Source organism: Leuciscus leuciscus (genome assembly GCF_965113295.1).
Source record: "Leuciscus leuciscus genome assembly, chromosome: 13".
In the NCBI taxonomy this organism is placed as follows: domain Eukaryota; kingdom Metazoa; phylum Chordata; class Actinopteri; order Cypriniformes; family Leuciscidae; genus Leuciscus; species Leuciscus leuciscus.
Window position 1 is genome coordinate 16,650,265 of NC_138737.1, and position 15,243 is coordinate 16,665,507.

Sequence of the window (15,243 nt, forward strand, 5' to 3'; positions counted from 1 at the left end):
TGTTATCATGTTTCTGAACCTCAAAATGATTAAGAAAAATAATATTATGAAAAAACTTGTGCAAACTGATGAAAGTAGACTAACTGTTTTTTTGTAAATTCATTTTGCATTTTTTCAAACAGTTACTGTTTTAATGGAATAGCATCTTACACTCTCAACAATAAACTAAATATTGCAAATGTACCATATGTTATTAAATTGATATTATTAAATCAATGTACAACAATCAAGTAGCATTTTTTCTTGTTTTTAGTTGTTACTATGACTGATTTAAGCAATTATTATTAATAGTCACCTTCTATGATCATTCTTAATAAACACAGCAAGTGTAATGATGATGGAGATGCTGCTCTAATTTTACTGAGCCGAATACTTACTGGTTGAGGAGATTCCCCCCTTCTATGTAAAGCGCTTTGAGTGCCGAGAAAAGCGCTATATAAATGTAATGAATTATTATCATTATTATTATTATTAATTACTCTCAATACATAATTTCAAATTAATTTTAATTTGTTAAATTCACTAACTTCGTTAGGCGGGCATAATTGCAATGACAGGGAAACGAGCCAATCATTTAATTTTCGCTTTTATCTCCCTCAGCGTGGTCTCAATAGGCTCAAAGGAGGCAAAATATGCTACACTTTCTTTACCGACCGGTGTTGCTGAAGGACAGTGTTACTTAAAGGGTTAGTTCACCCAAAAATGAAGATTCTGTCAGTAATTACTCACCCTCATGTTGTTCCAACCCCGTAAGACCTTCGTTCATCTTCGGAACACAAATTAAGATTTTTTTTTATTAAATCTGAGAGCTGGCTCACTCCTCCATAGGCTTCTAAGACACTATAACTTGCTGGCCCAGAAAATGCATTAAAGACATCGTTAATATAGTCCAAGTGACTACAGTGGCTCAGTCTTAAGTTTATAAAGCGACGAGAATAGTTTTTGTGCTCAAAAACAAACAAAAATAACGACTTTTTTCCACTATTCATTTCCTTCTCTCTGGGCCTCGAGTTTTTTCACGTAGTATAACTGCGCAGCGCATCTGTGTTGTACGTCACACGTAGGCTCACTATTGGCCGACGCTGGTCATGTGTGTCATGCGTGTGACGTGCAACACAGAAGCGCTACGCAGTTACACTACGTGAAAAAACTCGAGGCCCAGAGAGAAGGAAATTAATAGTGGAATAAAGTCGTTATTTTGGGGGGGTTTTGCGCACAAAAAGTATTCTCGTCGCTTGATGAACGAAGATGAACGAAGGTCTTACGGGGTTGGAACAACATGAGGGTGTGTAATTACTGACAGAATTTTCATTTTTGGGTGAACTAACCCTTTAAGGAAGACAAGTAAACCATTTGATTTCATAATTCTGTAAATCTGAATTCCTTGAAAATCAGTGTATACACAACTACAAAAAAATTGTTCACCTGCGTTTACTGTTACTGTACAGAAGCCTAGCCTATATAAGGGGGGAAATGTTCAGCTTCCTACCTTTTTTTTAAATCTGATGTCAAAACAATTTACAAGTGTTTTTTAATGGTTTGAGTTATATACTTTGCAATAAAACAAAGCGGTTAAGATGATCTTGACATAACCGCAAGACAGCATTGCGAAACCCACACAATTATTTCTGGAGTTTTTAGAAAAAGTCATTCTTAAGAACTGTGGGAAGCAGGAGGCAACTTCAGAGGAACCACGAGCATCACGCATTTCACCATGATTTGCTTGATAGTGTTGGGTGAGTAAGATATCGCTTTCTTCTACTCGTTATTTTACTCACAGCTTTTAGTTCATTTTTAAAGGCCCTTCAAATAATTTTATTTGTTCCAAGCTAAAAGCAGTAAATGGCAACAATCATTTTACATAATAACTCCAGAATGTAACACGTGTGTATTTGGCTACAATAGCCTATCTGTATCCTATAGGCTTTGACAAAAACCAAGCAAGCAAAGTTTACCTACGTCAGGCTCTCTGTGCTCTTGATTTTATCCCCAGTGTTTTTGATCTGTAATGTCTGTTCTAGCGTTGAGCCTTGGTGTAGTAGTCGGCAATGATGAACTCCCCTTCGCCACCGCTGATTGTGCAGCTGATATAATTTTGCCTTGTACTGCCCTTCAAAACTGTAAGAATTACACCTCTGTTACGTGGTACAAGGTGAGTCATATCTATATATCATGTCATATTTACCACTGCCTACTTTCTCAAACTTTCTTATCTAATTTGATGAACACCTCGCATGTTTACATGTCTGACCGCATGGCTTGAAACAAAACGCTGGCCTAATTGGTTTTATAGTTAACCTTGTGAAGGCTATTTTCTAATTTTACTCACACATATGAGCCGCGGAACAATGGGATAAAAAAAAAAAAGAAGTAAATTAAGTTTTTCGTACGAAATGTTCTTCAACAAATCTTCATGTGTCTGCAAAACACATAGAAAAACAACGGAACATTTCGAACGGCCTTTAATGTCTGTGGCTTTAAGCAGGAAACATGCTGAAATGCATTTCCTTTACACCCATTCCTCTTCATTTTACTTGTAATTTGATCTGTGCATGCGATAGTGAAAGATATGGAGAAAAGAAATTGGCCTTCATAAGAGAATAAAATAATTAGTGTGCACCATAAAAAATAGGCCTATATCAATAAGTTGACAACATATGTTTTTACATTGCTTTAACTTATCAAAATAAGTTAAACAATTTAACCTTTTTTTTTTTGTTATACAAGATTCATTCAACTATTGTTTTGTCAGTTTTATGTAATTCAAGTTGAAATGACTTAAAAATCCAAGTTGATTGTAGCCTACTTAAAAATTTAAGGCAGCAACTTTTTTTTTACACTGTGTTTTCAATTTCTTCAGACAATAACATGTATTGCGATACCACGACTACATTTTTTACATACTAACTAGTATTCATCACAAATCTATTCTAATGAAGAGCAGAGCTATTATATGAACTCACTATGTTCTTTTTCTCTCTTTTTAAAAGTTATACAATAACAGCAGTGATAAATCTGTCAAAAAGACAATCCTCAAAAAGTCAGAAAATGTCATTCAAACTGATAAGCACAATCATTCTGCGTTACTGGATAAAAACGCATCTTTGGTCTTAAGGAAAGTTGCTCCTTCAGATTCTGGGATCTACAAGTGTTTAATTAGAGCCAAGGCTGGAGGAAAGAACTGTCAAACGTCCTTTAGACTGAATATCTCAGGTATTTCACTTTTAATAAACAGAGAAAATTAACACTTTTTTTGCATAGTTATACATACTGTATTTTGGTTGTGAAATGGTGTGTATACACAAAAATGCACAAAACATACAGCTTTGGCAAGTTTCCAGTATCTAAATAATTATGGCTTTTCATATGGCTTTTTTCACAATATTTTTTTTACTTTGTTGTTCTTTCACTCATCAATTTCTGCTGAGATAAAATAGATCTATTTGTCTCCCCAGATTGTGTGTCAACACCTTCACCCATTATCGTTGATTTCTCCACCACTAAGTTTATTAATGGGTCATGGGCAAACATTAGCAGCCAAGTGACTCATGTGGATGAATCAGAGCTCTTTGTCTTCTGGGGTTGTGTAGGACTAGCTATGAAACTTGTCCTCAGTGCTATGTGCATATGGGTAAGTATTTCTAAATAGCTTATTTACCTCATCTCCTTTGGCATTATTTTAATTATTAGAAGTAATTAAGTAATTTAGCACTGCAGCAGATGTATCCAAACAGACAGATCACTAAGGTTGTAACAGTATTGTGCTGAATCAATGTCCTAAATTATAGCAAAAAATGACTTTGGAAGCCTGATCCTTTTGCTGTTAATGTGAAAAATTAAGTTTAAGCTATAAAGGTAATGAGATGTTTCTATTTTTAAGGTTCTTGTTGAGTTCAGACAACTTAGAAGAAGAAGACAGACCTAAGATCAACCATTGTTTATCATCACCAATCATTTGTTTCTATATCGTCCATATAGACTTTCCTTACATTCTGCTAACTTGTGGATAGATCATTTGATGTTTTACTCATTTATTATTTTAATAATTTGAATTTGCCTGTAAATAATACATTTAATGAGACAGTCATGATGAAACCGTATTGTTGCGGTTCTGTTCAAAGCACAACTGATCTGTGCTTTGTATCCGTTATATTTATTTCCATAAATGAAAATTATTTACTCAACCATATATTGCTCCAAACCCGTATAAAAGAACAAGAGTTTTATCACACTCCAAAAATCAAAAGCATCATAGTGGTCAATATTACTGTATATTCCAAGACTTCTGAATCCTCATACGACAGCTTTATGGGATGGCCAGACTGATATTTAAGTTTTTATTCACTCTTTAATCCCATAATTAATACAAATAATAATAATTTATTTGGAATGAAAAGGAAGGGTGAGTAAATAATGGAAGAACTTGTACATTTTAAAATCATTTCTGGGTGAACTTAGCCTGGCTAACGTCAGACCTCTTTCTCAAAAGAGAAAAGGTCTGGGAACCACATGTTCATTTTCTCATATTTGAGGCGTGGTTTACAAATGCTCAGAGCCGTTTATTGGACGCCACGAATGTCTATCAAATGCGCACGTACCTCATAGCCAATCGTTTCAATTATACCAGATGACGTATGTAGAGCGACAGAAATTCGACGAGGAAGAAGACGAAATAAACTTGCGTTCTAAACTACTTTGAACCATGCTTAGAACACTATCTAAGGCTGCATCGAAAGGTAACTTCGCGTCTGCTGCCATGTTAGATACATAGATATAAACAAACTGCTTCGGTGTGTCGCATAGACGTCGTCATCGTCTTGCTGCTCCCTCCCCGTTCTGTGATTGGTCCCTGTCGGTACACGATCCGTTCCACCTGCACGATCCGTTTCACGCATGCGTAGTAGACGCAGTAGAAAACGCACATGCGCAAATGATAATTCTGTTTTGCGACGATTTACGACACTGCACGATCTATGTATACACTATTATAGTATTTATTAATATTTTGAATTAGCTTTTATTTTTATATATTGTTTTCAATTTCATTTTAGTTTAAATTTGACTAATTTTATTATGCTTTAGTAATTTTTATTATTTTTTAATATTATATTTTGACAAATATTATATATATATATATATAGTATATATTTTTTATTTAGATATTATTATTTAGATATTATTTGTATATATTTTTTATTTTTGTTATTTTGTTATTTTTGTTTCAGTTTTAGTCATGATTTTAGTTCTATTTTAATTTACAAAAACTGGTAATTTTAGTTAAAAATTACAATACAGCTTCTTACAGTATTTAAACAATTATATTAATACATTTGTATCTGTATTACTGCATTAAATGGATGAGTAATAGGGTTAATGACCTAGATTAAGCGAGTGTTGTTGTGCGTGTTTTACTGAAGAATTATTATTATTTTTTGGTGTGCCAAAAGCACCTCTGGTACACCTCTTGGCTATAATTGAATCAGTTTGTCTGTTCCAGCTTGATATCACTGCACTTGTGATGTGCTGAGAAGATAAGCCGTTGCCAGCTCCTTTCCCTCACAAATCTATAGCCTTCTGTTCCAGAAAAAAAAAAAGAAATCACACCTGAAAACTTTCTGTTTCAGGCCACTTCTGATGGCATTAAAACCCAGGACCAATCCACCTAAATCCACCTGCTCAATTTCTTCCCCTATGTCATATCTATATCAGAAACAAGGATTTAGCTGCCATATCTCTCGGAGACCAATGCCATCTGCAGATTACTATCTATTTAAAGGAATATTCCAGGTTCAGTACAAGCTCTACTGACAGCATTTGCTTTTATTTGTGATTAGGCTAGGAAATGTCATACTCAGCTAAATCTAAACTATCACCGACAATATTTTCAGCAGCAAGAGAGAAGTTGTTGGCCAGTATAGATGGCAGCTAATTCAATGCCTTAAATTCATTCGATTAATGACGTGAATGTGAAATGACTTTATAGCTCCCTCTTGTGTTGACTGATTGTGGACAAATTAAAATGGACTTTCTTAATGTGCATTGCTGTCTTTATTGTGAACGATTCAACGGTGGATGTTACTCCAAAGGGGAAATAAAATGTCCTTTAAAATGTTCCTTTAACATCACTCATCTTGGTGGCTATTATTATAAAATTGTAACCAATAGCCATGAATCTATTCAGTTATCCTTTTTAGCAAACCCACATTCGGTTTGGCCTCATTCAGGTATGTGTTTTTTTTTTTCAACAATCAAATTGTTTCCCACTACATATGCACTCTATTGGGACATAGCTAATGTTTGGCACCGCAATGCGGGGTTAAAGGGTTAGTTCACCAAAAAATGAAAATTATCCCATAATTTACTCAACCTCAAGCCATCCTAGGTGTATATGACTTTCTTATTTCAGCCAAACACAATCATAGTTATATATAAAAAAAAATATCCAGGCTCTTCCAAGCTTTATAATGGGAGTGAATGGTACTTTAGATTTTGAAGCCCAAAAAAGTGCATTCATCCATCATAAAAGTTAATCAAGGGGTTAATCAAGGCCTTCTGAAGTGAAGTGATGTGTTTTTGTAAGAAAAATATCCATATGCATAACTATATAAACGGGCTTCCGGTAACAGCCTCTGACCCGACGCATGAATAGAGCAAAACAAAACACCGGTCACGAATTAGAAGTCTAAAACGATCATTTTTAAAGAGGAATGTAAGAGGAGCTTGAGTTTATTGCCCAGCCCTATTTGTTTGAACCGTGAGAGGCATCTGCTCTCACCTAATGCCGAATTCACACTGAACGATTCTAGGCCCGATTTTCGCTCGCCGACAGGTTTTGTGAGATCGCCGACAAATGCCCGAAATCATAGGCAAATTGGTGCTCGTTCACGTGAGTGACAATCACACAGTGTGAATGATCAAAGACGCGATCTGAGAGAATCGCAGACGCCCGTGAGATATTTGGCATGCTAAATATCTCGACCTGTCGGCGATTCACAATCCTGCTGTGTGAATGCGTTCTGACTGAAAACTACATCGGCGCTGTGTCATATCATTACGCCTGCTGGACCCATGGTACGGCCGCACAGTTCCTTGATTATTACGCCGGAATGAGAGTATAGTTCCTAGCCTTATAGGCTTAGAAAATCGCAACTTTTCATTTTCCGTCGATCTTAGTACACGGTTTAACTACAGAAGAGTCAAGTTTTAAATAGGAAAAATATTGAAACTCTTTGGTCATTTTGAAAGAAATGCTACTGGACTCGTCAGAATCAATGATCTATGCTAAGCTATGCTAAAAGTGGTACCGTCAGACCCGGAGTTCGGCTGAATGGATTCTAAAACGGTAAAACTCAACTGTTTAACTCTGGGGGAGTTGTAAAATGAGCATATTTCCAAAAAAAGTGGAGTATCCCTTTAACATTATTCACGTTAACCGCTTGAAGTTCTTGTAAACAGCGAGTGTAATTTACCATTATCTCCGAATACTTTAGTATTGTAGTACCAAAAACAGCTTCCGACGCAGCACCGGATGTAACTGGGCAGGCTGAGACAAAACGCCGAAGCGATCGTGCATAGAGCCTATTTCAGTGTCGCACGAGAACTCCGGTCTCACGCACGCGTGATCTTGCGTTATATCCTTATCACTTCTCACGTATTGGTTGCGAAACGTAGTTTGCAGACCAGACAGAAGTTGTCGGCGATTCTTTCTTTTGTAAAGTCTTGCAGTGTGAAAACCCCTGTCGCTGATCCATCGTGTAGTGTGAACACACCAGCAACTGAATGCTACCCCAGAAAGTCGTGCAGTGTGAAAAGAACAGTGACCCGACTACTTTAAAAATCGTGCAGTGTGAACTCGCATAAGCTTACACTACGTCATACACCGGAACTCGACTCTTGTGAACGCGCGGATGGCCGCTATCCAGGAGCTAGTGATTACAGTTTATAAAGTTATAATTATGGATATTTTTCTTACAAAAACACAGCGCTTCGCTTCAGAAGGCATTTATTAACCCACTGGAGCAGTATGGGTTACTTTTGTGATGGATGGATGTGCTTTTTTGGGCTTCAAAATCTCAGTTACTCCCATTATAAAGCCCAGGATATTTTTTTAATATAACTGATTGTGTTTGGCTGAAAGAAGGAAGTCATATAAACCTAGGATGGCTTGAGGGTGAGTAAATTATGGGATAATTTTTGGGTGAAATAACCCTTTAACAACATTGCTGCTCGGGAGCAGGGTCTTGTAATCCTGGGATTACGATAACGGGTTAAGTGAGTGTTTAAAAAGCCCTATGGAAGAAGAACTGATGTTCTTTCTCTCAGATCACTGTCATAGGATTTCTGCCAACTCTCATGTACTCTCAAGTAACATTGCTGATGTGTGTAGAAACCCAATGACCTTCCCCCTGCCATGGAGGTGGTGTTGTGTGTTCAAGGCATAGAATATGCAGAACTATAAGTTCTGGATTTGGCCATTATTGACCCCTGTGGTTGTAAGTTATAAATTGCTTTGGGGTTTGAATCAGAGCATAAATGATGCAAATTACACATGCTAAACTCCAAGACACCATCTAAACCAGTGTGTACAGCTTGCTCTTCCTCCAGCACCGATAATTAATGTCCAGAAAGTGTGAAGGCAGGATCATTAACATCATTAGCTATTGGCCCTCATTGATAAGTAATAAACATTTCTGTGTATTATGTTCTTATTTCCCCCTCCAGTATTATTACTGATGTGTTGTCTCTTGAGTCTCTATTAGCAGGCTATGTACAGTATTAGCCTTAAGGGGTGTTCAACCTTCAAGTGCATCATCTTTGTAGCTCATCTGTTAGATCTAAGCGCAAGCAATACTAGGTCATGGGTTTGATTCCCTGTCATTGAATTTACTTTATAAAAATATCTGCCAAATGAATGTTCACAGCTAGTTCAATATATGCATGTATGTACACATATAGCCTACACATACACACATATATAGGCTATACATAGTGAAAATGCAATTATAGATATCAAGAATTATAGGTTTTACAAGTTGAAACTGGTTGAAATTTAAAGCATTTTAACTAGTGAAAATAGTATTACAGATATCTAGAAATGTATTTTTTACAGGTAAGAATAGCTATGGTAATGAGTTTATGAATATTAATGAGAACTGGATTTCCCATACTCCTTTTTTAGCACCAGTATAGGCCAAAAATGGAGGAAGAACATCCAGCCAGAGAAACGCCTCATTGTTTATTTATTTATTAGTTTGTTTTTGTTTTGTCAGTTTCCACAAATCCCTTCACTCGATTGGGATGTTCTCTTTTATTCTGGACGGCAAGGGCAGTGACTGTAACATCGAGCGTGTTTTGCAGTATTAAACACGTATTTTCCGATTTACTCCGAAAATTCTTCAAAAAGAACACAAATAATGGCCTTCTCAGCTGTCGTAGTTATCAAATGAAAACACAATACAACCAAAACAAAAAATAAAACATTTTTGTAAACATAAGCTACCATTTGTACAGTTAAGTTCTCAAACTTTTTAGAGTATCGTACCCCCTAAGGCTTTTAACATCCTTCTGTGTACCCCCTCTCTGCAGTCACACCTTTTTCAGTAAGGGGCAGTATTTGCCCCCTTAAATCGATTTTTCCAGTGCATTTTTTACCTTTACAAATTCCATTATAATATAAATAATGCTTTAAATAAAGAAAATATTCAATAGAGAAATATGCAATGATGGTAAAAAACGAAGTGATGCTTTTAAATATTAAATTAAAACCGCCATTAGGTGGCGGCAAGTCACTGTCTTTATGAGTGAGTCATCGAGTCTTTCATTCATTCAGTAAGGAAGCAAGTGGCTGTAATTATAAATGAATCATTGAAGCATTGACTCATGATTTGTCCAAAGTCGCAGATTCATTCACAAACACTGCTGTGTGTCTGCTATGGCTTTCGTGGAGCCATTATTTTGTTGAAAAAAATACTGACAATTCTGTGTTTAAAATTAACATCACTTAATATTAATGCCTTTCGTTTGTTGCACTGTTGTACAAAATCAATGTCACATTTGCAATCGTGTGGATATTCGATTAATGTGATCAACATTAAACACAGGAACTCACACGGTATGTTTTTGTACCGAAGAGAGTTTAAATCTTAAATCGATCTCTATTCACAGTCTGTGTCTATTTGTTCTTCATGCTAAGTGCTAAATCCCCAATTTTACAAAGGTACATGGTCGAGAACGGCAGTAGGCTATAGTGCGATTAGCCAAGGCAGCATTGTTGAGTAAATGCAGTCAGTTTTGACAGCAAAAGATAAGGTAATTTGATCGGATGTCATGTATTTACAGCATTTTACCTGCTAGAAATACATGGTCAGTTTTAATGTTATTTTAAGGTGGGGTAGAATTAAATGAACGCAAAACTCAGCATTTTGTTCGCATGAAGACTTCAGATATATATATATATATGCATAAATATATATATGCATATGCTTTAATGTATCCAACAACTTGTGGAATGTCGTTAAGAAATTTCTCAAGATTTGGCAGTGTAGTTCTTTCTAAAATACATCACTAGGGGAAGGCCAAAGCATTTTAGTCCAACCTATAGCAAACTGTATTTACACTGCTCATTGCACTGCTCAGTTTTTCATTTGATCCAGTGTTTTATGAATTCTTTGCTGTATTCATACAGGTAACCATTAACTGATCATTCATTATGGAAGGACTTTGATCATTTTCTCACGTAATAGTTCATCTTTCAGGACACAGAGGTGTTTATTCAGTACAATATAGTGCACAGAGTTCCACTGACTTGCTGTACTAAAGGGTGGGAGGGAATACTAAAAAACAAATTACTAAAAAAGTTTTTTATATGATAGAAATAACTGTATTCTGAAATACTTTTTAAGGTTTTCATACTTACAAAGCATGTAGCGGTCTGTAATTTTTATCATAGGTACTCTTCAACTGTGAGATACGGAATCTAAAACAAAAATCCAGAAAATCACATTGTATGATTTTTAAATAATTAATTTGCATTTTATTGCATGACATAAATATTTGATCACCTACCAACCAGTAAGAATTCCGGCTCTCACAGACCTGTTCGTTTTTCTTTAAGAAGCCCTCCTGTTCTCCACTCATTCCCTGTATTAACTGCACCTGTTTGAACTCGTTACCTGTATAAAAGACACCTGTCCACACACTTAATCAAACAGACTTCAACCTCTCCACAATGGCCAAGACCAGAGAGCTGTGTAAGGACATCAGGGATAAAATTGTAGACCTGCACAAGGCTGGGATGGGCTACAGGACAATAGGCAAGCAGCTTGGTGAGAAGGCAACAACTGTTGGTGCAATTATTAGAAAATGGAAGAAGTTCAAGATGACGGTCAATCTCCCTAGGTCTGGGGCACCATGCAAGATCTCACCTCGTGGGGCATCAATGATCATGAGGAAGGTGAGGGATCAGCCCAGAACTACAGTCTCAAAGAAAACCATTAGTAACACACTACGCCGTCGTGGATTAAAATCCTGCAGCGCACGCAAGGTCCCCCTGCTCAAGCCAGCGCATGTCCAGGCCCGTCTGAAGTTTGCCAGTGACCATCTGGATGATCCAGAGGAGGAATGGGAGAAGGTCATGTGGTCTGATGAGACAAAAATAGAGCTTTTTGGTCTAAACTCTACTCGCCGTGTTTGTGGGAAGAAGGATGAGTACAACCCCAAGAACACCATCCCAACCGTGAAGCATGGAGGTGGAAACATCATTCTTTGGGGATGCTTTTCTGCAAAGGGGACAGGACGACTGCACCGTATTGAGGGGAGGATGGATGGGGCCATGTATCGCGAGATCTTGGCCAACAATCTCCTTACCTTGAAGATGAGTCGTGGCTGGGTCTTCCAGCATGACAACGACCCGAAACACAGAGCCAGGGCAACTAAGAAGTGGCTCCGTAAGAAGCATCTCAAGGTCCTGGAGTGGCCTAGCCAGTCTCCAGACCTGAACCTAATAGAAAATCTTTGGAGGGAGCTGAAAGTCCGTATTGCCCAGCGACAGCCCCGAAACCTGAAGGATCTGGAGAAGGTCTGTATGGAGTAGTGGGCCAAAATCCCTGCTGCAGTGTGTGCAAACCTGCTCAAGAACTACAGGAAACGCATGATCTCTGTAATTGCAAACAAAGGTTTCTGTACCAAATATTAAGTTCTGCTTTTCTGATGTATCAAATACTTATGTCATGCAATAAAATGCAAATTAATTACTTAAAAATCATACAATGTGATTTTGTGGATTTTTGTTTTTCCGTCACTCACAGTTGAAGAGTACCTATGATCAAAATTACAGACTTCTACATGCTTTGTAAGTGGGAAAACCTGCAAAATCGGCAGTGTATCAAATACTTGTTCTCCCCACTGTGTATATGTAGTATGTATGCATGTATGTATGTGTATATATAAACATATATATCCTCCTGAGACCCAGAAAAAATGTTTGTTTGTTTTTATTTAGTTTTTGACATTGTTAAGAGCATAAGAAACAAAAGGTAAAAAAAACATTTTTGAAAAATGATATTTTATTCATATGTTATGCAATGTCCTCTGTTGTGGACTGTATCTATACACTGTATCTAATGTGCACATTAATGTGTTCTCGGAGCAACATTTAATGAAAAAAGAAGTGTAATAATTGGAGTAATAATTAGCAACATTTTAACAATAATCTAATATTTCATAGGAATATTGATGTATAACTTATTTCCATATTCACATTTACATTTACATTTAGTCATTTAGCAGACGCCCTTATCCAAAGCGACTTACAAATTAGGACTAAGTTCAGCGAGTCATCATAAAGAGGCAAAAGCAACAACAACGCAGGAAGTGCTCAAAATACGAAGTTCTGGTATTATTCAGAGTAGCATAAGCCTGATAAGTGATGTTTCAAAGGGAAAGGATTTTATTTTTTATTTATTTTTTATTTTTATTTTTTATTTATTATTTATTTTTTTATAAGGTTAAGTGCTCACGGAAGAGATTGGTTTTCAGCTGTTTTTTGAATGTTGTCAGGGATTCTGCATTCCGGATGAGGGTGGGGAGAGCGTTCCACCAGCATGGAACTGTAAATGAGAATGTTCTGGAAAGTGATTTTGTGGCTTTATTCACTTGTTGTGTCTCCCAAAATGCCTCATAATCATGATTTAAGTCCTGGGGCCTGTACCATGAAGGTAGCTGAACAAACTCGGGGTTACAGGATTAGTTTTGAGTTGACAAAACCAAACCGATGCAATCAGGCTTTATTGGTACCATGATGCAGCTCATCAACTTTCTCTGTCAACTCAGGCTTTGATCCTCAAGCTATGATTACTCCACGCGCACGTGCACATAAAAGAGTGACGTCGACACTGAACAACCAATCGCGGGTAGAGCGAGAGCGATATATTTTTCCGCGGAGGAGCAAGAGATAATCATTCATAATTACGATGAATTTAAATATGTATTTCAAGCTCGAAACAATACGGTCTCTGCTGCCAAAGCAAGAGAAGACTGTTGGAGAAAGATTGCTGATTGTTAATGTGTAAGTTAAACAAATACGTTCTATATTTATGTAAAATTATGTATGTGTAGCCTATGTGTAATATAGCCTATAGCCTATTTTTATAATATATAAAAAATGTGCATGTATGTAGGCTACTAAGAAAGATTAATATTTTTAGATTTTTAGATGCAACCCCAACTCCAAATGTTCTTGGCAGCAGATAAAGACAAAATATAAAAATATAATTCAAAGTGGTGAGTATTTACCACAACCTTTTATTACTTTTGTGAACATTTTATCACAAACACTTGTTTGCAGCAAACAGAAATAAAGAGTTAAATTCAGAAAACCAGAATACACTGTGGCGGAGGAGTTGGCTCTGAGTAGGCAATAAGGGACGGCCGATTATGGATGGGATTACAGGTGCTGTACAATCTGACCCTGGTGCTGGCTCCTCTAAGCAAGTAACACTGGGTTCGTGTGCAATACATTACTACTTTTTTTAAGTTTTAAATATGGCTGACTGTATGTTCTGCAGTAGAGGGAAATACAGTGTCCCTGTTGAAGCCAGCACACATACACAGAGGTCAGTATGCAGCAGACAGAACACCAAACATAACCTGCTTTACAACAATTATGCTTTACATTGGCCTATTTTTATTTTTTTTATTAGGGTGGAGGAAATGATGAAGACACTCTGTCTGTATGGAACTCAGACAGTTGCTGATGTGAATGCACTGGGCTTTTTATTATGGCAAACATTTGAATGTGTGGCATAAAAAAGGGACTGGCCCTTACACATCTCTTTTATTGTAGGATTTTTCACAACCTGCCCCAGAAACTGAGGCCTCTACCTCAATGGGCTTCATAAGAAATGTGAACAAGGTAAGGATTTAAAACCCTTGACATAAATTACAGTCAGTCCTGTGTTTGTAGGAAGTCAAGGAACTTTTTGTGATTTGATGAGCCTCCAGAAAACTTGTAATGATCATGTTTGTGGTGGAATTATGTTTCAGGTGGAAACAGACTCAGGGCCCTGTACAAAAGGAGTCTTGAACTAGACTGCACACTAAGGGAGACTTGAACTAGACTGTTCACTAAAGGAGCTGGACTGTGAGCTGAGGAGGCTCCAAAAAAAATTTGGAGATCAAACAGCTGGATAAAACTGATCTCAGTATGTGAACTTATTTAACCAAGTAACACTTTAGTATGAATATTTATTAATGCAACTTTCTCTTGCTCTCTTTCTCCCTCCCATCCCACAAAACCAATAAAACAGTTTGAGACCTATCTGCAGTTTCAATGTGCTTTTATTAAGTGTAATATTGTATGGTGATTGCATCTACATCTGCACCAGCTGGGTGGCCAAGTGTGATCGGGTCAGTTTCATCGGGGAGAAGCTGGTTTTGTGGTGTTTCTCGCTCCTTTCTACTGGTGGCTATATTGTGCAGAATGGCCCATGCAGCCACTATCTGTGATGCCCGCTCTGGTGACTCTTAAGCGCCGAACACAGTTGAAATGTGCCTTTAGGATGCCAAAGGTCTCAAAGGAGCTCTGGTTTTACTGAGGGCCACATTGAAGCGGTGCTGTGGCCTGAGGGTCATGATAGGGGGTTATTGTGTAGGTTTTTCTATCTCAGTTCAAATTAACAGTGTTTTGTACTGTACCAAATTTAACTTGCTTTCCTCAAAGCGCTGACACAACACAGACTCACAGAA

The 15,243-nt window shown here is 37.1% G+C and overlaps 1 protein-coding gene and 1 long non-coding RNA gene across 3 annotated transcripts; both read left to right on the plus strand.

The window, feature by feature from the left end:
- Nucleotides 1-1,243: 1,243 nt before the first annotated feature.
- Nucleotides 1,244-6,037, plus strand: LOC309512687 (uncharacterized protein). The gene is made up of 5 exons (XM_082188401.1): nt 1,244-1,736; nt 2,022-2,152; nt 2,991-3,213; nt 3,456-3,631; nt 3,881-6,037. Exons 1-5 carry the CDS (start codon nt 1,715-1,717, stop codon nt 3,923-3,925), a joined length of 597 nt encoding a protein of 198 aa, XP_082044527.1. The 5' UTR covers nt 1,244-1,714; the 3' UTR covers nt 3,926-6,037.
- A 7,159-nt stretch (nt 6,038-13,196) lies between these two features.
- Nucleotides 13,197-15,060, plus strand: LOC309512692. 2 transcript variants are annotated; one of them, XR_014211141.1, is made up of 3 exons: nt 13,197-13,564; nt 13,712-13,999; nt 14,342-15,060. It is a non-coding gene; the product is annotated as an uncharacterized lncRNA (long non-coding RNA). The 2 variants fall into 2 exon arrangements; XR_014211142.1 differs by lacking the exon at nt 14,342-15,060 and adding an exon at nt 14,064-14,106.
- Nucleotides 15,061-15,243: the final 183 nt, after the last annotated feature.